We start from the raw sequence: 26,363 nt of genomic DNA on the forward strand, positions 1-26,363 counted from the left end.
TTTGGCAACTCGAACCTTCAGCTCCCTCCACAGACTTTCTATGGGATTAAGGTCTGGAGACTGGCTAGGCCACTCCAGGACCTTAATGTGCTTCTTCTTGAGCCACTCCTTTGTTGCCTTGGCCGTGTGTTTTGGGTCAGTGTCATGCTGGAATACCCATCCACGACCCATTTTCAATGCCCTGGCTGAGGGAAGGAGGTTCTCACCCAAGATTTGACAGTACATGGCCCCGTCCATCGTCCCTTTGATGCGGTGAAGTTGTCCTGTCCCCTTAGCAGAAAAACACCCCCAAAGCATAATGTTTCCACCTCCATGTTTGACGGTGGGGATGGTGTTCTTGGGGTCATAGGCAGCATTCCTCCTCCTTCAAATACGGCGAGTTGAGTTGATGCCAAATAGCTCAATTTTGGTCTCATCTGACCACAACACTCTTACCCAGTTCTCCTCTGAATCATTCAAATGTTCATTGGCAAACTTCAGACTGCCCTGTATATGCGCTTTCTTGAGCAGGGGGACCTTGCGGGAGCTGCAGGATTTCAGTCCTTCACGGCGTAGTGTGTTATCAATTGTTTTCTTGGTGACTATAGTCCCAGCTGCCTTGAGATCATTGACAAGATCCTCCCATGTAGTTCTGGGCTGATTCCTCACCATTCTCATGATCATTGCAACTCCACGAGGTGAGATCTTGCATGGAGCCCCAGGCCGAGGGAGATTGACAGTTATTTTGTGTTTCTTCCATTTGCGAATAATCGCACCAACTTTTGTCACCTTCTCACCAAGCTGCTTGGCGATGGCCTTGTATCCCATTCCAGCCTTGTGTAGGTCTACAATCTTGTCCCTGACATCCTTGGAGAGCTCTTTGGTCTTGGCCATGGTGGAGAGTTTGGAATCTGATTGATTGATTGCTTCTGTGGACAGGTGTCTTTTATACAGGTAACAAGCTGAGATTAGGAGCACTCCCTTTAAGAGTGTGCTCCTAATCTCAGCTCGTTACCTGTATAAAAAGACACCTGGGAGCCAGAAATCTTTCTGATTGAGAGGGGGTCAAATACTTATTTCCCTCATTAAAATGAAAATCAATTTATAACATTTTTGACATGCGCTTTTCTGGATTTTTTTGTTGTTATTCTGTCTCTCACTGTTCAAATAAACCTACCATTAAAATTATAGACTGATCATTTCTTTGTCAGTGGGCAAACGTACAAAATCAGCAGGGGATCAAATACTTTTCCCCCCACTGTATCCACTGTTATTTTACTATTGTTTTTACAATTTTAATTTATCTCTGAATTTTATTCAAGTCCATCTTGATTTTATATTTGCATAGAAACGTTTTGTGTGTTATCTTTTCTCACCCTTTTTATATTTTATTAGTTTGATTGATTTATAATACAGTCTTCAGACACACAGAGAGACTGAGTGACAAGGCCAGCCAATTAACATTGCTCTGTTATCCGCTCACGGCCGACACTCGCTGGATAATCAGGATGTGAAGCTGTGTTTTTCCACTGGGAAGAACGAACACATCATTTGCTTTCTGTTGTTTGAAGTATTCTGTTCTGTCGTTCTCACAACGTGCAATGAGTTGAATAGAAAGTGGGTCTTTATTATGAAAAACCAACACATTCCGGCAGTCGAGGCTTGGTCAGTCCAAGGACCCTAATGAAGGGCGTTGGTGTCAAGTTGGTGTTTGAGATGAAAGAAACACTTTATACAAGTTGAATTTCCTTGATATGATGTAATAGTATATTTTCCATTTTCGTTCTCGTGATCGAAGGTGACCCTCTTTGACACAAACCTTTTTGTCTGTCACCAACACACCTCAATCTGATATATTTGACTTTCTCACCTCAGTTCCAATTAACAGTTAACACACTGAGGAGAATATTTGCATACTATCCTCAGACACCTCAGTGCGGTGCTAATAGCAGACCTGGGTTCAAATAGTATTTGAAATTATTTCAAATACTTTAGATGGGCTTGATTGCGCTTGCCTGCCGAATGGAACCAATGGAATACTCACAAAAGTCCAAACCATTCCCACCTGGCACTCCAGCTAGGCTAAAGCAAACACTAAAACTTTTGAAATATTTCAAATGGTATTTGAATCCAGGTGTGAGGAGGAGAGTATGACGGAGGGGATAATTGGGATGGGGTGCAGAGCAGAGTGTAGGGGGGTTGTCACTCAACGGCACAGCCAGGAAGGAAGCAACAGACTACAAATCTCCACAACACCTAACGTTCCATCCAGACCCAAATAGGATTCAAATTGAGTCATGACTGCATCTGAGATGGACCATATAATTGCCTCATTTCCTTGTTTTTGAGGTAAAGTGAGGAAATGGCTACCAAGCTTTAGCAATTTCTCAATCTCTCTCTCTCTCTCAGTATCGTCCCTCTCTCTCCGTCCCTCTCTCTCTCTCCGTCCCTCTCTCTCCGTCCCTCTCTCTCCGTCCCTCTCTCTCCTTCCTTCCCTCTCTCTCTCCGTCCCTCTCTCTCTCTCTCCGTCCCTCTCTCCGTCCCTCTCTCTCCGTCCCTCTCTCCGTCCCTCTCTCTCTCCGTCCCTCTCTCTCTCCGTCCCTCTCTCTCCGTCCCTCTCTCTCTCCGTCCCTCTCTCTCTCCGTCCCTCTCTCTCTCCGTCCCTCTCTCTCTCCGTCCCTCTCTCTCTCTGTCCCTCTCTCTCTGTCCCTCTCTCTCTGTCCCTCTCTCTCCGTCCCTCTCTCTCTCCGTCACTCTCTCTCCGTCACTCTCTCTCCGTCACTCTCTCTCCGTCACTCTTCATTCTCCACTATCACTACGGTGGTGGTTGGTCTTCAAAAAACATTATTTTGTCAATATTGTTTTAGTACTACCAAATTGTATATTGTACAGACTCTGGTTAGCTACCTAGCAGCTACCTAAGACGTAGCTGTCTGCAGGTCTGTTCATTCCTAGTCAGTGCAGGCTGGAGGTGGCAGGAGGAGGCTGAGAGACTCCATTCTCTGTCTGTTTGGAAGGCTAGAGTAAACAACTCTGGCTTCTCCACACACACGCACATACATGCCCACACACACAGCGAGCTAGAAAAGGCAACCGGTATTGACTTTGCTGGAGGACAGCTTGCAGGGGAAGAAGAGAGAGGAGGGTGCGTTGGGTAACACTGTCTGTTCAGGTTGAGGATGTCTGGACAGCTCTGACAGGCCTCTTGAGCCTGAACTCAGATGTACACACACATAAAGACCGACCTCTCTACTCCTCCTCCCTCGCTTCTCCTCCCTCCATCCTCTCTCTACCGTTGGTGTTTTGGAACGTGATTGGAGAAGTAGCAACGCTACCTTCCATTTCCAAATCCTCTCCAAATGTTCTGTAGTTGAGCCACGGCACAGTTGAACCAAACACACTCACGTTTTCCTTCAGATTAAGTTGAGCCACAGACAGGGAAGGTTAATGGTGAAGTAGCAACGCTGCCTTCCATTTCAAAAGTCTCTGGTCTCGCTGAACTACAAGCAGTTAAACCCAAACCAAACTCACATTTCCCTGTGATTTCTTAATGGCTCTTTAGAAGAAGGGAGACAGAGGCATAGTTTCTCCATCTTATGAAGGGTGCTTTGTGTGAAGCGGAGGTCTGGTATTCCGGATCAGACATCACAAGACTCTTCAATGCCTCCAGGAGTACTCCATAAAAGCCATTCTTCTCACAGCGTCTCAGCTAATTTACAATGGCATAAAAGCTCAGCCTATGAATATATGCCATTGTGAATACATGCTCAACTACTGTATGAATACATCAAATGTATGTAAACACCACATAACCAATTTACTATAGCATTTAATACGTAATATACTGTGACATGATCTGACAGTAATGTGGGCCCTGAAGCATTACTGTAGGACAAAGCTGTGTGTTTTATAAGTTTCATATGAACGTGACTTGTTAAAAACGTCCCTGTATTTCAACTCATACTTTGACATACTTCTTGTGCCATAAAGAATGGACACGATGCAGGGGTGAGACCAACCCAACATTATAGGTTCATGTGTATGCATATAAGTCCAGCTGTGGGTATGTCATTCCACTGGCATGTATGTTCCAGTCATTCCACTGGTCAGGGAGTGGGAGAGAAGAGACTTACTGTTCGTTGACGACAAAGATGCAGTTGTCTTGTGAAGGAAGACCAGAGACTGGATGCTTACAGGTCACCTTCCGCTCATTGTGACTGGAGAGCGAGAAGGGGGGGGACAGGGAGAGAAAGGGATAAAGAGAGGGAAGGAGAGAGAGAGAGAGAGAGAGAGAGAGAGAGAGAGAGAGAGAGAGAGAGAGAGAGAGAGAGAGAGAGAGAGAGAGAGAGAGAGAGCACATTAGACCACCAAAATCATACATAGAAAACTTAATTAATAACAGCATTGTTAAACATCTTCCTCCACACAACACTAACCATATTACCCATTGTCAACCAGCCAATTGAGGAGCAGAAAGAAGATTAGGGTTAGTGTCCCTCTCCACACTACACAATGTCCTGTTGAATAACAACACACAGCAGACACAATGCCTACACACCTTGAGTGGGGGGTGGTGCTGAACTTCAGCATGGCAGCCTGTCTGTTTTCTAACCTGGGTAAAACACTGTTCTATACAGCACCATCTAACATAGTTCTTCCACTGACACTATCCTCTCTTCTCTCTCGTGAGGAACAGTAATCCAGCCCAGCCATGGATCTTCAACAATGCTGTAGAATACAAATGATTTACCCTCCCTAGAAGCCCCTAACTGCTCCAGTCATATGCCCAAGTTCACAAGAGCACAGCTAACAGGCTGTTTCACAGCAAGTGGTGACTTATCTATAAATACAATTACAGCACCGCAGCCAGTCAGACAAAGACACACAGACAGAGAGAGAAAGAGAGACCTCTGTAGCCGGCCCTCTGTAAGACACAAGCAGCGTGGAGGGAGGGAGGGAGGGAGGCAGGGGAATGCTTAATTCTGATAAAGACTAGAGAGAACAGAGCTCTCTTTTTTTGCTCACACACAAAGAAGCAGGCATGCATGCATACACACACACACACACACACACACACACTGAGGGTAGGAGGAAAGACTGTACAGACAGAAAATATGTCGGATGGATTAACCGAGAGAGTCATGAGACATTGTACACACAGCACAACCATGGTGAACGCATATTATGTACTGCATGTTTATCAATTGATTCACTCTGGGAGGTAGCAGTGTGGGCCCGGACCCACACACACACTGCATGATGCCACGGACCCACACACACACACAGTATATGATATCCCTGCAGGCGTGCCAAGTGTCTCAGCTGGGCTGTAGTTAGCTAGGCTTGTGGCTGAAACACCTGCTTTCATCTGTCACTTGCTAAAATACCACTGCCACACACACACACACACACACACACACACACACACTGGCATTCTCCACAGCTGTAGGGCTTGCTGTAGATCTTGTGCAATACAACACACTTCAGTTAACTCAACACTGGAGGAGGAGGAGGAGGATAGTCTGGCCTGCAGGAGTCACAGATGGAGATGGAACACTCCTCTCTCTCTCTATGGATCTGTATCCTACTAAGGCCATGCCAGGGGGTCTGCTGGGCTAACCTACCCAGTGAAGCAGCAGTGTTCCTGGGCTTGGTCTCTGGACTGTGGCCCTGCTGGAGATGTTCCAGCCCTGACATCCAGGACACAGTCACAGCTGAGCCACAGAGACATGTAGCCTGTACTGTCTATTATTAACTGTCCACCATGTCTCCCATCTGTCACATAGAATCACAAAGCACAATCACTCAAAGCAACTACATGACGGGATCTGCTTTTATTCATGACTTCCTGGAGATTACCCAAGTGTGTGTGCGTGTGTGTGTGTGTGTGTCAAGGCTGCGGAGACACCACCAGGGGGTCTCAGAAGTGGTTCCACTTGGCCTTTTTTCACACTGCGAGTAACAAGAAATCAAGATGCCAATGTGGGAAATGATCAACAAAACAATGAAAGTGGTAGGATGACAATGATCATCAGTCAGAGAATGGAGCGACTGCATCCTCCATTGATCTCCAGTATCAGAGAGCAACATCCATTTCCACTGGTTAAAAGGAAAAGTAATAACGTCTTTCTAGCCTCTGAGGACAACTTATACACACTCACTGTCAGACTCAGTCGTGCTAAAAGTAATAACATATCATGAAATTACAACCTGGGGCTTGTCAATAAAGCAGCAACAGACTTCACAGCCTCTGAGCCAAAACCTAAACAAAAAATACTATCTCAGATTTTATGCACCACTTTCCCTCCCAGATACACGGATGTTATTATGTGTGATGTGGGGCAAGCCATGCCATAACTAGCCATAATTAGAATGACAGCTGGAGCAGCTTGTTGCACACCACACTACACTACTTAGAGGAGACAGAGGAGGCTGAGGCAGAGCGAGATGACGGTCACCTTGAATTACAGCCATTACATAAGTCTGAAGAGTACCTTTGTGTCCTCTTCATCGAGGCATCACATAACTGATTATCAACAGTGGCTGTACGTTTTACTCATTTTCTGACGATTGCAAGGTGAAACAACAAAAGGGTATGAAGTATTGAATTCTATTGAAATCTATTGAATGGCTTTTCTGTTACCCCCCAGAAAGAGGATGATCTATTTTCTTTAACATGTAAGAAACATTGAATACAAGGACAGGAGCTGAATTGTAAACAGACAGGGAAATAAATCAAAGAGAGCAGTGTTTTATACCAAAGCAGTACGTCATCGCTTTCTTCTGAAATGTCATCATTTCTACTCTGGTGACTGTGGTCTGTTGCAGCGCTAGGTAGGTAGGTAAGGGCGGCAGGTAGCCTAGCGGTTAAGAGCTTGGGCCAGTAACCGGAAAGGTCACTGGTTCGAATCCCCAAGCCGACTAGGTGAAACATCTGTTGATGTGCCCTTGAGCAAGGCACTTAACCCTAATTGCTCCACAGTCGCTGTCAATAATGGCTGATCCCTGGCCGTGACACACCCCACTCTCCGAGGGTGTCTCAGGGGGAGTTGGGATATTCAAAAAACACATTTCCATTTCACACCTCCACTCGAACAGCAGTGAAACAGGACAAATATAAGCACCCCCTATTTGACCTTTGAGGTAGGTAGGCCATAAGGAACATACAGAGAATATTACACCACCTGTCAACTGGCTGTCCAACAGGAATCTAAAAACCTCAAGGGCATTTCATCTCAAAGAAAAACTCCTGGCCCTACCAATAACTTATGGCTTCAAACTCTAAAACAGCCTGTGTTCAGTAGGGCATACTGTAGAAACGCATTTTGGAATGGAAAATCTGTGTTCTTATGGTACAAGTTCAGGTATTCCCTCCCTGTTTCAGAATGTTTCCTTCACAGTAAAATGCTGGATGGGAATGCTGTTTGCTGTCACGCTGAAGTCAACCCAGGTCTCAGTATGGCCTTTGATTAGTCTTCTCTGTGTTAGGCTAATTGTGCTTGGTAGGAGGGACTGAGGGACCGAGAGAAATAACGTGTTTATTGGAAAACGCTGATGAAAATCAACAACCACTTCTTCCACCTCTCCATCCCTCCCTGCCGCCCGCTAACATGCAGTACAACATTACAAACTACCCTAATTGGCTGTAAACACATTTTTCAAATGCAGGCCGCCAGCGATGATGGAGGGAGACTGGGAGAGAAAACAGAGAGAGAGCGAGAGAGACAGATGGAGAGAGAGATAGTCAGACCAGAGAGAGAGAGATTGAGACCGAGAGAGAAGAGATACAGGCTAAACAGAGAAAGTGTGGGAGAAGTAACCACCCAATAACAAAAGAAGGGGAGGAGGAGGAGGAAGTGAGTGGAGGAGAGGAAGGGAGGATGAGATGTCCTCCTGTAGCTCAGTTGGTAGAGCATGGCGCTTGCAACGCCAGGGTTGTGGGTTCGTTTCCCACGGGGGGCCAAGTATGAAAAATGTATGCACTCACTAACTGTAAGTCGCTCTGGATAAGAGCGTCTGCTAAATGACTCAAATGTAAAAATGAGGGCATGTTGCCAGCGGGAGGCTGCTACTCTCTCTGCTCTCCCAGTGGGTTGTGGGTAATAGCATGCCCCTGTGTGAGGACACTTTAGCTGAACCCTCTATCATACGGCATACACAACACTGTCATGGGGCCTACATAACCCTGACATAACAAGAGGTCAGGAGCAGGAGGAGCCCCACCAACCTTATGATCTAATCCATAAGAAGTCAGAGCACATGTAAAATGTCAGACCATGTTTGTTCCCCTGTCTGTGTGATTCCCTCTGCTCTAAATGCCAAGTGAAATGTTGCCTTGGTCAAATGGCTTTAATGCAGGCCAGGGCCGGGCCCTTCTAAATGTCTTCATCCACAGTGGATGAATGACAATCCTTCTGATTTGACATTGTTGCTAAGTGTGTATACATCTCGGTGTTTGGTTCTATACAGGCCCGGCATGGAGACAACAATGTGTCCATATTCAGACCCTTGTCTCAGTATTCTGCTATTATAAAGGCTGAGGGTCAGTCAACAATTGCTAGTCCGCTCCCTGTAGAGCCCCCTGCCATTCACACTGCTCCCTCAGGCATCGCTGGGTAACCTTTCAGAAAGGCCACAGAGACAGACCTTCCCTCATTTCCCTTGCACTTTTGCACTCTATCCCTCTCTCTCTCCCCATGCTTCTCTCTCTCTATTCAACATTCTCTTGCTCTCTCTGCATCCTGCCATCTCTCTCATCATTCAGAGTAGCACTCTGACTCACCCATGACATGTTTTATACACCTTTCCTAGGGAGGAGAAAAGCTCTTTAAAATGTCAGATACTGCCTCCACTGCACACAACCCGGGCTGCAGTGCGCACACGCATGCACGCGCACACACACACACACACACACACACACACACACACACACTACAAAACATCCTCTAACTAATCCACCTACATCACTGTAGCGTTTGGCTTTGGTTGGCAGTATTCTAAACAATAACAAGAAGCACTTCTAATTGCCCATCAAACGGACGCCATCTTAATCTTCCTTCCTTTCATCCTCGTCAACAGATCTATAAATAAACAGTCCTCCTACAGAAAGCCATTCCCTGTTAATGTGACATCTTCCATGGACATCTCAATCCAAAATCATGGACATTAATATGGAGTTGGTTGGTCTCCCCTTTGCTGCTATAACAGCCTCCACTCTTCTGGGAAGGCTTTCCACCAGATGTTGGAACATTGCTGCGGGAACTTGCTTCCATTCAGCCACAAGAGCATTAGTGAGGTTGGGCACTGATGTTGGGCGATTAGGCCTGGCTCGCAGTCAGCGTTCCAATTCATCCCAAAGGTTCGATGGAGTTGAGGTCAGGGCTCTGTGCAGGCCAGTCAAGTTCTTCCACACCGATCTCGACAAACCATTTCTGTATGGACCTCGCTTTGTGCATTGGGGCATTGTCATGCTGAAACAGGAAAGGGCCTTCCCAAAACTATTTCCACAAAGTTGGAAGCACAGAATCGTCTAGAATGTCATTGTATGCTGTAGCGTTAAAGTTTCACTTCACTGGGGCCTAGCCCGAACCATGAAAAACAGCCCCAGACCATTATTTCTCCTCCACCAAACTTTAGTTGGCACTATGCATTCAGGCAGGTAGCTTTCTCCTGGCATCCACCAAACGCAGATTCATCCGTCGGACTGCCAGATGGTGAAGCGCGATTCATCACTCCAGAGAACCCGTTTACACTGCTCCAGAGTCCAATGGCGGCAAGCTTTACACTGCTCCAGCCGACGCTTGGCATTACGCATGATGATCTTAGACTTGTGTGCTGCTGCTGCTGCCATGGAAACCCATTTCATGAAGCTCCCGACGAACAATTCTTGTGCTGACGGTTTTGTGACAGTCTCTCCAACACAGAGAAGCCTTCTGTTAGAGGAGTCAGTAACTAAGAACTCCAACGAGCACTTCAATGAAATCACAACTACACATTGACGTAAGAACGAAATCCTAGTGCTGTTACTCGAAAATGCCATACTCTACCACTTTAACTGAAAAGCCTATTGAGGGACAAAACAACACCTTGTACCATTTTAACTGAACATGAAGTGCACTAAAACAGATAGGCTACTACTTATAGTACCAGGGAACACCTACTGTATAACAACATGATCCAGGGTGAGCAAGCTAAAGCAGCTAGCTAATGCAAAGCTGATTCCCACTAGCTGCCCTCAACATTACCGACAACCTGCTGAAGCTCCTTTCCTGCGAAGAGGAACGAGAACTAATCTCCTTTGTTGCTCAATCAAAAAGTAATTCCTGTACATAAAATGCATAATCAGGTTAAGAGTGTGAGCTTGGGCTGATAATACAGTAAGCATTGTGACAAGTCCAGGGCCAATGTTTACATACAGAATACATACCAGCTGAAGTCCCAAATGGCACTTATTCCCTATATAGTGCTCTATGGACACTGGTCAAAAGTAGTGCACCATATAGGGAATAGGGTGCCATTTGAGATGTAGCCATAGTCTCCTGTAGGGATATGACGATTAAATTAATTTGGGATCATTAACGTTTAGATTTAATTTTTAAAAAAATTAAACCAAATTTAAATCACAGTGCAGTTGTCACAAAACTACCACTAACAGATTCCTTTCATCATCATAAAGGCAAAACATTTTTTTTTTTTTTTTTTTTTTTTTTTTACAAATACCTAACACAACAATGCTGTAAGTAGGTGGAGATATGCATCTTTCAAATTATTTGCCACAGATATAAAGCACTCCGCACGTCATAGTCATTAACAGTTCCAATAGCAGAGAGTGAGAAAGCCAAGCGACAGCAGCGAAGTCCTGTATGGCAATACTTTGAGAAGTTAAATGAGAAGGTGATGAAATGCAAACTTTGCGAGGTGGAATTGAGTTACAGTGTTAGTACAGGTGCTGAAAGGGAGGCACAGTGAGACCCAACCCGTTGCTGGCAGCAGTGCGATAAGGGACGGAGTGAGAAAATCACAGCGCTGATTACAGAAATGATTGCAGTTGATATGCAGCCATTGTCAATGGTAGAGGATGTCGGCTTCAATACCCTAATGGCATATCTAGAACCAGACTACAAGATGCCATGTCGAAAAACCATGACAGCCCTGATGGAGAAATTGTACAATGATACAAAGTACAAAGCGCACGCTCTCAAACACCATACGTGGCCTTAACAACAGATTGTTGGACGTCTATGAACACGCTGTTATACAACACTGAAACGAGCACTCACATTGATGGGAAGTGGGACATGAAGTCCCATGTACTGACAATTGAGAACATGGAGGAGAGTCACCCAACAGAACTTTGAAAAGCATTAATACCATCGTTGTTGAGGACAGCAGTAATGTAAGCGCCGTCTGGTAGGTAGCCAAGACTCCGGTAGATTGAACTGCATTGCCCCCTAGCGGTCATACCCATTGTGAATTCACGTCATTTTATGTTTTTTTGTGTGTATTTTTTTTGTTTAAACTATAAAGAAATTGCAATTTAAACGTTAAGAACATTTTTACAATCGTTACATCCCTAGTCTCCTGTGACAGTATGACAGATGCTTAACATAAATGCTGGCCAGCGCATCGGCATGCAGCATTTGGTTCTGGGTTCCCTGATTAGATATGACATATCAACAAGGTGGCGTTTAAAATTACATACATGGCAATCTCCTTTAGCCTTTCCTAATCTGCAGATCACAGCCTGCTATAACCCATCCATACTAATAGATGATAATTATGATTACACTCAACCCATAGACTTGTAGCTACTAGCTACTGTAGCTAGGTACTGCAATAGCATATGGACACAGATTCACCTCAGATAGCAGAAAATAACCCACAGTTACATATTAAATAATGCTGTCAGGGAAACTGCTGAGGTATCTCATCCTAAGGGCTCCTCTCCTGAGTGTTGCCAATAGTAACCACCATGGCAGATGGCTGATGTTATGTAGTTCTATGGCAGGGGGAATGGAATGCCAGGCTGTGAATGGTTCATAACAACCTTATTTGATTTCCATGTCTAGATAGAAGGACAGTTCAAAAGAAGACAGAGGAAAATAACGGATAATTTTTTTTTTTTACAGATAGAAGAAATATGAGGTCTGGATTGGGTCACGCAGGGGGCGAGGGGATTCAGTCAGGGTCACAATGGAGACAGTAGAACTAGAGTGCCACATGTTGCCCTCTGTCAGTCAGTCCATTCATCCATGGTCCTGTCAACCACTTTCTGTGTCTCTAATGGCACCTTTTTCCCTAATATAGTGCACTACTTTTGATCAGAACAGAGCTCTATATGTTTGTGGCTCATGGGGCAAAAGTCATGCACTTACAGGGAATAGGGTGCCTGCCAACTGCCTCCTCTTGTCCTTGTGATGGAGATGCTCTGAGTCTTACAGGGCTCTAATTTCTCTGACTAATTGGTGAAGTTGATCTATAGGGCATTAATCAGGTGAACACATCCATTACTCCCCATCTGTCTGTCTGTCTGTCTGTCTGTCTGTCTGTTTTTATCAGAAAACAAATGACCAGAAAGACAACTCTAAGGGCATTTAGTTCTGAGCTATACTGTAGTTTTTTTCATTTGGTCCAGTTGGTTTCACATGGCCAAAATGCTCATGTTAAGTCCATTTATGATTACCAAGAAGCATAACTTGTGTGTCCCAATCTTCATATTACATTCGCTTTGGTCTTCCAACAACATGCGGGAGGAAACAGCGCAATAGCCGCTCTAACTGCAACGTGAATAGACTATATTTAGCCTATATCCCCGGTATAGCCCCAGCCTAATCTGCATCGATGCACTCATAAATGCACTGCTACTCACAGAATGAGATATCAAGTACCGTGTGCATTTCATCAAATGCTCACAGTCCAATAACCAATAATACTGCACGCCTCTGATCATTTTCCTGTATTTGGTTCGGACTGCGTTCTCACCTGCAGCGAACCGCACCATGGTAAAAATGGAATCGGACCGAGACCACCCTTTTTGAATGAACCACGGTGTGTTGTTTAGTGCGCTCCCGAGTGCAGATATAGTGTCCACAACAGTCCAAACTAACCGACCTAAGGGTGAAAGCAAGCTCCAAACCAATTTGGTGTGAAAGCCCCCTAAAAGTCTACCACCCTTTGATATGATATAAGCCCAGACACACAGAGAAAATGTCTGGACTCGTTAAAGTAATTCCATGTATCCCCAAACGGACACCGGCATAGTGAGATTGATAGCTGCTTAATAGAGTCTAGCCTAATTCCAAATGGTAGAAACAGAAACTCCCTAATTAATAGAGCAAAGTAACCCTGACAGAGGAGTCTAAGGAGTAGGGAGACTAATCAACATGGACTCAAGAGAGCTGACCAATAAGATGCATGGAGCTGGCTTAGGGAAATACATGGTCCCTTTGGCATCACTGAACCACAGATTGTTAATAAAACTTTAATCTGATTCACAATGGGATGCAGAGAACAGCCTGACACCCCTAACTTCTTCATAATGTACACCACAGGAAAGAGAGGGATAACATTGGTCTAGAAATGAGAAGGAATAACAACAATTTGAAGGAGAGAAATAGAGAGACAAGCTCCAATTCTATTATCCCCAGGGGTCTGGGCAGGTTAACTGAACGACAGAGAGAGGAGAGGAGAACAGAAGAGAGGCTGAGTAACAGCTGCTATGGGATGCAGTCAGCAAATAGAGCTGAATGCATGATACTAAATACAACAAAATCAAAACAATAACTCATTTATAGACTGCATTTACAGTTTCATAATTTAACCCTGCCTTGTAAGCTGCCTCAAGTCTACTGTCCTATAGGTATGGTTACACAACACAGCAATGAAGAGAGCACAGTATATCACAACAAATGGTAGAGTTCCTTATATGGAAGAATCTGAGCACCATTCCTATTTTGAGCAGCGCATCCCATGTGTACTTCATAAAATATGCATATTGTATAATGTATGACAACGCGCGTGGGCTACAGTGAAATATAGCCTGTCATACCAACAAGGCATCACATCACCACAGTCATAAATAGCAATGCCATTAGTTCAATAGCCTGTGGAATAATAAACGAATCATATCTAAGCATGACTGCAGAACATTAAATCATCTCCAGATATTGTTTACTTACGAGTGGACGCCTGTGGTGGAGAAGTCAGTAAAACTGGTGAAATAAACGCAGTCTTTCCAGATGTGGACTTGGTGAGAGCAGCGCACTTCTGTGACCGCTCACTCACTGGCGCGCTCCCACTCGCCCGCTCTGTTAAATGCGCACGCTCCCACTCGCCCGCTCTGTTAAATGCGCGCCGCCGACCGAGCTGGAACAGACCTGCGGTGCTGTGCGCTTATGACTGAGAAACCCGATTGAAACGCGATGTCATGCACGGATACGAGCTGAATCGTTCAAATCGGATGCCGTTCGGTTTGCAGCGCTTTTCAATGCAGATGTGTCATCACGTGTGCGTTGAAAAACACAGAATAGGCTACATATATTATAAGCTGTGAGGCTCAGGCTGTATGTGTGTGACCGCGGGTGGCGTGCATCATGCTTGCCTAGGAGCCGTGCAAGAATACAGCAGACACACTAGTTAACATGCTCCTTTCAACGTAACCTATAGGCCTAATCGTTTAGAGCTATAGGAACATTACATGGGAATAAAATCACATCTATCGCATTGCGTCTCCTGAGTTCGTATAATGAGGGAGCCTACACGCTAGGCCTATATCATTAACTTAATGCTCGATGTTCCTCTAGACTCTAGAGTCCCATTCAACATGTATTCATACCAGGCTATGATAATGTGGTACTACAATAGAAGAGCACCTGGAAGTGCAGACTCATGCACGCACACGCACCCTTACTACTGTGTGTAAATGGATAACAAGAGCCTGGAGAGACCCTGAAGTTCAACCACAAGTCAGGGCTCTTTCTAATAGGAAGCAGACAATGGTTGTGGAGGGGCTAATCTGCTTCCCCCAGCTTAGTGCTATTATTCAGGCCTGGAGGAGAGGAGGAGAGGAGAGGCAGTGGTGATGGGTAGGAGAGGAGAGGGGACGCCGGGCCACAATGGCTCCAGAGAGAGAGGACCTTTTTAGTGTGTGTGTGTGTGTGTGTGTGTGTGGTGGTGGGGGGGGGACAGAGACAGAACACCAGCTAAAACCAGGGTTTCAAAAGGCTGAGGAGAGAAAGGCTCATCACTACATATTCTATCCACACAGAAAGCTGTATTGAACCCTGTTGGGGCTCCTCAATAGGTTTCAATAGCAGAGGAAAACAACCAACCTGGCATGGTTCAAAAACAGACTCTCCTTACATTAGTTAAAGATGCTACAACTACAATTTCTCAGAATTTCTCCCCTACGTGGAAATGAGGTGAATTGCAACAGCAATAGGCTGCATTCAAAATGAATGTTCCCCCTCCCCGCATCCCATTTTCCCAGAACATGGCGGAGTCTCGCGCTTGAGCCTTATACTTTCAGTTTTGGTGGATTTCAAAAAGCATACTTTTTGTTAATGAAAATATATTTCACAGCGATGATTCCCTAAACTATTCAGTGCTTGTTTTGCCACATAAACTGAAATTGAGCGAACAATATATAATTTTAGAAACCAGGAAATTACAGAGCAATTTCTACATTGGCCACTTGACCTAGATAACATAGCCACAAAGTCAAAACAGCTTTCCCATTTGGATAACAGATGCAACTTCGGCGGGAGAAATCAATAGGCAAATATCACAGCCAACCACAACACTGGCGGGTAAGTAATACTGTGAAACATTATCATTCCACTATTACTGCAGATATATTATGGGCATTTTTCTGAAATTACAATGCAAAAATGTTTAACAATCCTATGTGTAGCACCTTTAATGGTGACTCATAGAATGCCATCTCATATATTGTCTCCCGAGTGGCGCAGTGGTCTAAGGCACTGCATCGCAGTGCTAGCTGTGCCACTAGAGATCCTGGTTCGAATCCAGGCTCTGCTGTAGCCGGCCGCAACCGGGAGACCAATGGGGCGGCGCACAATTGGCCCAGCGTCATCCAGGGTAGGGGAGGGAATGGCTGGCAGGGAGGTAGCTCAGTTGGTAGAGCATGGCGTTTGCAACGCCAGGGTTGTGGGTTCGATTCCCATGGGGTATGAAAATTACAAATAATAATGTATGCACTAACTGTAAGTCGCTCTGGATAAGAGCGTCTGCTAAATGACGTAAATGTAAATGTAAAACCCTGAATGGTATAAAACTCAGAGGAACAACCTGACCTGAATGCCTGTCCTGAACTCTGTCAAATACAAAGGAAGGAGGGATGTGGGAGGAAGGAGTGATGGTGAGGGAGGATGAACAATACCCATTGGCAGTAAAGAGGTAAGAAGAGGTCAGGAGGATGGAAAGGTCCACTAGATCCACCCTGCATCAACTGTCCAGGAAACAACAGAGGGCATGCGTTTGAAGTCTAAATCCATGGGTGCACCCCAAATGGCACCCTATTTCCTATATAGGGCACTACTTTTGACCAGGGCAGATAGGGAATAGGGTGCCATTTGGAACGCAAACCATGTCGGTCAAATCCAGTGTGAGCCACAATATCAAAGACGTATGAGAGAGAGGAGAGAGAGAGAGGGTAAGGTTTTGAGAGCTGGCTAGCCTAGGAAAGCTGATATTGTCAAATGGGGCCAGGGAAGAGAGCTGCTGTGTTGGGCTCCATAGTGTGTGTGAGTGCATATTGGATAGACAAGGATCTCTCCTGTCCTAAAACTCTAAATTCAGAATCCTACATTTTTATTATTTTTATTTAAAATACTCCCAGTAACTGTATTCATCCAAATCCAGAGGCAGCGCCCACCAGATGTATGGTACTTGATTTGAAAAACGTCCCGGCAGTATTTTATCAAGTGAAATGTCTGCTAATTAAAGAGATTGATATGTAATGCCGACAGCTGAAACTCAGCAATCTCCTGCTCTCTCTCTGTTGATAAGTGAAACAAGCTTTTAAGCAGAATATTTTGGGAAGCAGCCATCTGTTAAGTATACAGAGACCAACACAAGTATGCAGAGACCAACACACTTGCAAAAGTACGTACACGCAGACAGACGTAAGATGAAGTGTGTGTTCTCCAGGCCAGATGTGTGTGTGTGTTATCATATCTAGTCTGTCTGGTCTCTACTGCTGTGTGCCAGTCAGAGATAGTTAACAAAGACCTCCTCTATCCTCCTGTCTTCTCTCCTCTCCCCACTATAACTGTCACAAAGAGATTACGGAAGTTTTCCTATAAAAACTTAAATAGGTTACATTTCCTGTTCCATTTTTAAGGAGCTGCGATGAGAAAAAACTGCAACGCTTTTGAAAAGTTCCATCAACAAAGTTGTACTTTAACTTCTTATCTGTGATGAGTTTGAGCCTGTAAAACCCAATGCACTTAACCTTACAGCTAGTGTTTCCCAACCCTGGTCCTCCAGTACCCCCAACAGTACACAGTACTGGACAAGCACACCTGATTCAACTTGTCAACTAATCATCAAGTCCTCAATGAGTTGAATGAGGTGTGTTTGTCAAGGTCTACAACGAAACGGTGTACTGTTGGGGGTCCTCGAGGACTAGAGTTGGGAAACACTGCTGTAGGCAACCTGAATCCTTTAGAGTGAGAGGATAGAGCAGAGCAGACATTTAACATGGGGCCAGAAACAGAGGGAGGAGGGTAGTCAGTAACCCAGAGAGAGAGAGAGAGAGAGAGAGAGAGAGAGAGAGAGAGAGAGAGAGAGAGAGAGAGAGAGAGAGAGAGAGAGAGAGAGAGAGAGAGAGAGAGAGAGAGAGAGAGAGAGAGAGAGAGAGAGAGAGAGAGAGAGAGATGTATCAGAGAGCTGTGGAGAGAGAGGTTACAGTCCCAAATGTTACCCTATATAGTTCACTACTTTTGACCAGAGCCCTATGCTGGCCCTGGTCAAAATTAGTGCACTATGTAGAGAACAGGGTGCCACTTGGACACACACAGAGAGCTACTCTCCTGTCATAGTGATACTTACTAGGGAATTTTAACAGGCTAGTAGAGGAGTGGAGAGGGCAACAACACGAAGATCAGTCACTAAAACATGCAGCCTGCTTGTTACCCTCTCTGACATAGGTCTGTAATGAAGCCAATATAAACAGTATGTTCATTAGAGGACTATCATTAGCAGCAGGGGTAAACACTGATAGGCAATGGCTGAGTTATGGTAGAGGGCTTGAGAGGAGAGGCTGTATGAGGTTGATAAAACACACACACCCGTACACACACACACACACACACACACACACACGCGCCAGACTACTTCTCTTCACACACATGGCTTGCCTGTTGGTCTGGGCAGTCACATGTTAGAGGCAGGTTGCCGGGGCAACAGGTGAGAGCCTGGCCTCAATGCAGCAGCGTGACATTTACTGTGTCCTTCAGCAGAGGAGTGAGGGAGGAGAGAAAGGAGAGGAAAGAGAGGAGAGGGAGTAGGGATGACTTGGGAGGATGGATGAAGTGAGAGGGGAGGGAGTGGGGGAGAAGATGGAGAAGTGGGGGGGGGGGTGGATTGAGGGATGGAGGAGACGAGAGGAGAGGAAAGGATGGGGAGACCATAAGACGATTGAGGGTGGCGGGTGGGTGGATGGAGGGATGAGAGGAAGGAGAGCAGGCAGGCAGGGTTGGCTGTTCTGCTCCACTGGAGCCTAGCAGTGGACGTGGTAGTCAGGCAAAGAGAGAGAGCGAGAGATAGAAGGGGGGTGAGAGAGAGAGGAAGGGAGAGATGAGGGGAGAGACATGGAGAAGGAGGAAGCTATTTGGAGGATCAAAAATAAGTTTAGGTAGTGGGCGTGGCAGGGGGCGTGGCAGGGGGAGAGGCAATGGGTGCAGTTGGCCCTTCTGTGCGGCTGGATCATAGAGAACATTTTAGAGGCCCCCATCTTGGCGGTGTAGAGAAATGTTTGAATATTTAAGCCAATTTCCTGCAATTCTACAAATTTCTCCATGGAGCCAAGATTAATTGTTTTAGTTTAAAAGCTAATTTTCCTACGATTCTACATATTCTGCCATGGAGATGAGATCATTCTGTACAGTTTTAAATCTAATTACCTAAATCTAATCTAATTCTATGTATTTTGCCATGGCTAATGCTGTGTTCTTTTGCTCAAACATAATAAAATCAATACTGCTAAATTCATTGTTTTGGGAATTTTCAATTCTCCCTGACTGTCTAGCTTTTATTTTGGTGATTGTTAGTTCTCAAATATTATATTATTTAAAAATATAGGTCCATTATCTTTTCTACGTACTTTATAACTGGGTTTTAGTTGTTTAAGTTTACACTGAAAGCATTTTTCAATCCCGAAATGTACACTGCTATTAAAATCCATCCAAGGATTTCAATTACAGAAATATCCCTGGAAAGAGAGGGGGATGGAGGAGGGGGTGGAGGGGAGGAGAGAGAAAGCCATAGGTCCTCAATACCACCAGTGTCACAGCAGCACAACACAGTGTAGCTGAACCAAGACCCAACATGTCCATAAGAGTTAATGTCATACTCTCAGCCAGGGCCTTCATGCATAAGCTGCACTGGGAGGGAACACTAAGAATAAGATATGCAGTAAATGACACCATATGTTTGAGACTTACACCAAACGCTATCAGTGTGACCAGTGGCATATTAACAAAATACATTTAGTAGACTTCAGACTCGTCCATATGTGCTGAAATACACCCAAAGGAACACTGTGGGTCGAAATATAAATTTATTTCAGAATATCATTACTGAAACTCTGCCAGAGCTAAGCAAACACTTCCAGAATAAAGCAGGACTTTTCTTCTCACGGTCTCCAACGGTCTGTTTCAGTGTGAATAATTCATTGAGGATTTCACTGATAATAAAAACATAAACAGTCGGTCTCCCAGAACTAAACAAAATTACACATTAATATTTGATACAGACCTCAAAATAACAGCAGAGATAGCATAATATTTGTGAGAGGAAGGGAGGGGAATGGGATATGATTCGATATGATAGTGGTCCTCTGTAGCTCAGCTGGTAGAGCACGGCGCTTGTAACGCCAAGGTAGTGGGTTCGATCCCCGGGACCACCCATACACAAAAATGTATGCACGCATGACTAAGTCGCTTTGGATAAAAGCGTCTGCTAAATGGCATATTATTATTATTATTATTATTATTATTATTATTATATGATAGACTGTAAAGGGGTTGGAACATGTCAATACCATGGGTCTGCACTTCTTTCCTGTCTCTCTGTGATGTAACTTCCTGTTTCCTGTCAGAGTGGGCATCCAGGTGTAGGTAGAGGGGAACAGGTGAGTGGGCTGGCATGAGGCAGGAGGACATTGTGCTAGCTGGAGTACAGCATGAATCATAACATTGATGACTAGGGTTGTTCCATCCCCATTCTATGGGTTTGGGTACAGTTTGTTATACGTCTGCTGTTTTATCAGTCACACTGGAGCTCATTGATGATGTACAGGTAACTGCCAAAATAAAGGAAACACTTGAGTAAATGAGGGATACAAAGTATATTGAAAGCAGGTGCCCACCATGCTTAGGGTCATGTATAAAAATGCCCAGTTGCCCATTACTTTGGCTACTATGGCTAGAAGAAGAGATCTCAGTGACTTTGAAAGAGGGGTCTCAAAGGAGCATAGGGGGTTTAAAGTGTGTGTGTGTGTGTGTGTGTGTGTGTGTGTGTGTGTGTGTGTGTGTGTGTGTGTGTGTGTGTGTGTGTGTGTGTGTGTCAGTCACCAGATATCAACCCAATCAACCTGTTTTCCACCACCATCAACAAAAAACACCAAATGATGGAATTTCTCATGGAAGAATGGTGTTGCATCCCGCCAACAGAGTTCCAGACACTTGTAGAATCTATGCCAAGGCACATTGAAGCTGTTCTGGCAGCTCGTGGTGGCCCAACACCCTAGAATACACTTTATGTTGGTGATTCCTTTATTTTGGCAGTTACCTGTATATGGATGTTGTTAGTGTGCCGAACATGGCTGGGAATGGCAAGCACTGCATGTTGGTCTGCTATAGATGCAGCTGTCATACTGTATAAGGCCATGAGAAGACAGGATCGTTTGAATGCAGTGTTTCTGTAGTGAAACTGGGGCACGGAACGTTGTGTGTCTATGTATGCACTACTAACCACTATATCGAGAGACAGACAGACAGACAGACAGACAGACAGACAGACAGACAGACAGACAGACAGACAGACAGACAGACAGACAGACAGACATTTCCCTCAGATTACACAGACCCACAAAGAATTAGAAAATAAATCCAATTTTGATAAACTCCCATATCTATTGGGTGAAATACCACAGTGTGCAATCACAGCAGCAAGATTTGTGACCTGTTGCCACAAGAAAAGGGCAACCAGTGAAGAACAAACACCATTGTAAATACAACCCATATTTTACTACCCTATTCGCACATCATTACAACACTGTATATAGACATAATGACATTTTAAATGTCTTTATTCTTTTGGAACTTTTGTGAGTGTAATGTTTACTGTTCATTTTTTGTTATTTCACTTTTGTTTATCATCCATTTCACTTGCTTTGGCAATGTAAACATATGTTTCCCATGCCAATAAAGCCCCTTAAATTGAAAGTTAATTGAATTGAGAGCGCGAGAGAGAGAGCGAACAACAGTTAACAGGCAGAAGTTTACACCAGAGGCGAGAGTGGGAATGAAATATGAAAACCAGTGGGCAGAGAGCTGCCTTTCTCTCTCTCCATCTCTCCTCTCCTACGCAGTGTGGTTACATGCCTCTCTCTCTACCTGGCAGTGTGGTTACATGCCTCTTTCCTCTCCTACGCAGTGTGGTTACATGCCTCTCTCTCTACCAGGCAGTGTGGTTACATGCCCCTCTCTCTACCAGGCAGTGTGGTTACATGCCCCTCTCTCTACCAGGCAGTGTGGTTACATGCCCCTCTCTCTACCAGGCAGTGTGAGTCTTGCTGTATGACTCACAAACAGCAGCCAGTTCACTAATGTCACTCTCTGTAGCAGAGTAGATATGTCAGGTTCTAGTAGTGTTCATAGTATCCATAAGCAGCACCTGTGTGTGTGTGTCTTTGTCCTGGATGTGTGGATGAATGACAGAGAGCGATGAGAGTGCTGTGGTCGGGTCAGGGTGAGAGCCACAGCCACCGTCATTAGAGATATTTTGAGGTCTGATTAGACTTCACACACAGTCTCTCTCCCTCTCCCTCCCAATCACTAATGCCTGGAAGAGCATGTTTGCTCCGCTGGGCTGGCTTTCCCCACTAGTGTAACCTCATCAGGCGCGCAAACGAGTATGTGTTTGCAAGTGAGTGCATGCATACATGCATGCCTGTGTGTGTGTGTGTGTGTGTGTGTGTAGCTGCTGTACAGAGACAACTCCAGCCTCACAGTGTCCTCTGAGAGTTGTCTCTCAGCTGAGGCAGAAGAGAGGAAGTTTGCTGTAATGTTAAACATCCTATTAAAAGTATTAAGCTCTAGCAGGAAGGCATTCATCTTCAGATGACATCTCTGTCCATTGATGCTGCATACACTTAGCATATCTCAGATTACATATTACTGTAGGATTAATCAGTGGTATAATCCAGCATTTTGTAATTACAGTCTGCAATTGGCACATCAATGTTGTCATTTTCTTTTAAATGAAAGTTGCGGGGGTGAGGCCCAACTGTCACCCACCATATTCATCAATCCGTGTTATAGAAATGCTCATGAATGATTGAAAACATTGAGCAAAGCCACTTGTTTCTCATTGTAGTCCATTATGAGGCTGACATCAGAACATGTCCTCTACCAGCTGGAACACAAAAGGCCAGGACACATTGTATTGATCGATGCAGACTGAGCCAGAATAATAATGTACAACCACATGAATAAACCTCAAGATATAAAGCACAATACATCAATTTAATGTATAATATAATATGTTGTAAAATGTATAAAGTTGTAACACAAGTTGTCATGGTAATAGATCCTGGATGACAAACAAATCTGCCTTCAGTGCTTCCTGAAATGGAAGGCATCTCATGTCAGTAAGAAGACATTGTGATAACCATTGTTTGGAGAGAGAAGTAGTGAGTTAAAAGGCCACTAGAGATGACTCAGATTCACAGTCAGTCATATTATGACTGCTATAACTACTGCTTGCGATGGTTCTCTATGTTCTGCATATGTTTTCCACATGACTGCTCTGCTGCTAAACTGGTGCCATGTGTGTGTGTGTGTGTGTGTGTGTGTGTGTGTGTGTGTGTGTGTGTACGCACGTGCCTGTCTATCGGTCTGCCTGTGCCTGTCTGTCTGTCTGTCTCTGTCTGTAGCACCTCTTAGTGAAACTATGGGACAATAACAGTTTCCAACCATAGAACATTTCAATAAAAGTCGAAGCAGACAGTCACATCCTTATAAATGGATCAGAGAGCATTAGGAGTCTAGGGTCTAGACTCATTTCAGTGAATGTGCTAGTGTATAACAAAATTGGCTGGGAGGACTCAAAACACCCTCACTATAATTGAGTCTCCCACACATTAAACTGTCAGAGAGAAAGGTAGGGAACGGGTTTATCAACAGAGAGAGGGATGAAATAATGAGGCAGGAGAGGGGGATGAAGCTCATTATGAGTTTAAGAAACGGGTCGTCTGACCTTAATCAAAAACGGTACGTTTGCTGTGAGTAAGATGTTGCTAGGGGCAACCAGGCCATTCAAGCTCAGTGGCTGTGTCTCAGATAGTGCACTATACTATACCGAACTACCTTGACCAGAGACTTACAGTGGGGAAAAAAAGTATTTAGTCAGCCACCAATTGTGCAAGTTCTCCCACTTAAAAAGATGAGAGAGGCCTGTAATTTTCATCATAGGTACACGTCAACTATGACAGACAAATTGAGGAAAAAAATTCCAGAAAATCACATAGTAGGATTTTTAATGAATTTATTTGCAAATTATGGTGGAAAATAAGTATTTGGTCACCTACAAACAAGCAAGATTTCTGGCTCTCACAGACCTGTAACTTCTTCTTTAAGAGGCTCCTCTGTCCTCCACTCGTTACCTGTATTAATGGCACCTGTTTGAACTTGTTATCAGTATAAAAGACACCTGCCCACAAGCTCAAACAGTCACACTCCAAACTCCACTATGGCCAAGACCAAAGAGCTGTCAAAGGACACCAGAAACAAAATTGTAGACATGCACCAGGCTGGGAAGACTGAATCTGCAATAGGTAAGCAGCTTGGTTTGAAGAAATCAACTGTGGGAGCAATTATTAGGAAATGGAAGGCATACAAGACCACTGATAATCTCCCTCGATCTGGGGCTCCACGAAAGATCTCACCCCGTGGGGTCAAAATGATCACAAGACCGGTGAGCAAAAATCCCAGAACCACACGGGGGGACCTAGTGAATGACCTGCAGAGAGCTGGGACCAAAGTAACAAAGCCTACCATCAGTAACACACTACGCCGCCAGGGACTTAAATCCTGCAGTGCCAGACGTGTCCCCCTGCTTAAGCCAGTACATGTCCAGGCCCGTGCTAGAGTGCATTTGGATGATCCAGAAGAGGATTGGGAGAATGTCATATGGTCAGATGAAACCAAAATAGAACTTTTTGGTAAAAACTCAACTCGTCGTGTTTGGAGGACAAAGAATGCTGAGTTGCATCCAAAGAACACCATACCTACTGTGAAGCATGGGGGTGGAAACATCATGCTTTGGGGCTGTTTTTCTGCAAAGGGACCAGGACGACTGATTCGTGTAAAGGAAAGAATGAATGGGGCCATGTATCGTGAGATTTTGAGTTAAAACCTCCTTCCATCAGCAAGGGCATTGAAGATGAAACGTGGCTGGGTCTTTCAGTATGACAATGATCCCAAACACACCGCCCGGGCAACGAAGGAGTGGCTTCGTAAGAAGCATTTCAAGGTCCTGGAATGGCCTAGCCAGTCTCCAGATCTCAACCCCATAGAAAATCTTTGGAGGGAGTTGAAAGTCCATGTTGGCCAGCGACAGCCCCAAAACATCACTGCTCTAGAGGAGATCTGCATGGAGGAATGGGCCAAAATACCAGCAACAGTGTGTGAAAACCTTGTGAAGACGTACAGAAAACGTTTGACCTGTGTCATTGCCAACAAAGGGTATATAACAAAGTATTGAGAAACTTTTGTTATTGACCAAATACTTATTTTCCACCATAATTTGCAAATAAATTCATTAAAAATCATACAATGTGATTTTCTGGATTTTTTTTCCTCATTTTGTCTGTCATAGTTGACGTGTACCTATGATGAAAATTACAGGCCTCTCTCATCTTTTTAAGTGGGAGAACTTGCACAATTGGTGGCTGACTAAATACTTTTTTCCCCCACTGTATACACACACACACACACACACACACAAATGGTCTGAGCAGCGTGCTTCAGCTCTGAGAATCACAAGTTTGCGCCCAGTGCTGGGCAATCGTTTATTATTATTTTGTGAGTGCCGAGGAAGGCATACAGTATATCAACGTTCTCATTAACTTTTCAAACGTCTCATCTTTTTAAGTGGGAGAACTTGCACAATTGGTGGCTGACTAAATACTTTTTTTCCCCACTGTATGTTGGAGCCCTATATGTGGCTTTGGTCAAAAATACTCCATTTATGGGGGTAAGTGGCCCTAGTCGAAAGTAGTGCACTATATGGGAAATAGGCACTCAAAAGTGGTTAACTATATGGGAATGTCATTTGGGATTTTAATTGTATCGTAGGATAGGGCATTCCCCTGGATGGACTGTCCTACTACAGTACCGTGCTGTTTCAGTCTAAACTAAAGCACTGTCTCTTATTTAACTATTTCAATCACAAAGGGTTGTAAACACGCAACAACACAAAACTCTGGATTTATGTGTTTCCCCTTCTTCATGCAGTACCTCGATACTGCTCCAACTGGAATCTGCCAGCAAGCCTTGTTTTGGTTCTACAGCCAGGAAGAGTGTCATGCTATGCTGAACTGATTCCCTCTCTAATTCCACAAGAGAAAACAATTCTGGTGAGAGGGGAGGAGCCAAGGGGAGGGGCCATTGCGAGGGGGAAGGGGAGAGGAGAGGAGCAATAGTGGTGCGCGTAATGAACGTAGAGTTTATGGGATTAGATGCATGTTGTGATTCAGCTGCACGACATCAAAATCACAATTAGAGAGAGAGAGAGAGAGAGAGAGAGAGCGAGAGAGCGAGAGAGCGAGAGAGAGAGAATGGCGCTTCGTTACCAAATCCAATAAGATGAAGGTGACAGACGAGCTGACTGAGTAGAGATTCTATCCAACTGATTCT

At 44.6% G+C, this 26,363-nt stretch overlaps 1 protein-coding gene across 1 annotated transcript in view; it reads right to left on the reverse strand.

Moving 5' to 3' along the window:
* Positions 1-26,363, reverse strand: part of LOC311139815 (pleckstrin homology domain-containing family A member 5-like) — a gene marked incomplete at its 5' end in the record, with an annotated part of 147,939 nt that overhangs the window by 58,375 nt on the left and 63,201 nt on the right. Inside the window, one exon of the mRNA XM_084174777.1 lies at positions 4,113-4,196. Within this exon, the coding sequence (XP_084030903.1) occupies positions 4,113-4,196 (84 nt within the window). The remainder of the gene's footprint in view (positions 1-4,112; positions 4,197-26,363) is intronic.

The sequence above is a fragment of the Coregonus lavaretus genome (assembly GCF_964263955.1).
Source record: "Coregonus lavaretus genome assembly, chromosome: 13".
Lineage (NCBI taxonomy): Eukaryota > Metazoa > Chordata > Actinopteri > Salmoniformes > Salmonidae > Coregonus > Coregonus lavaretus.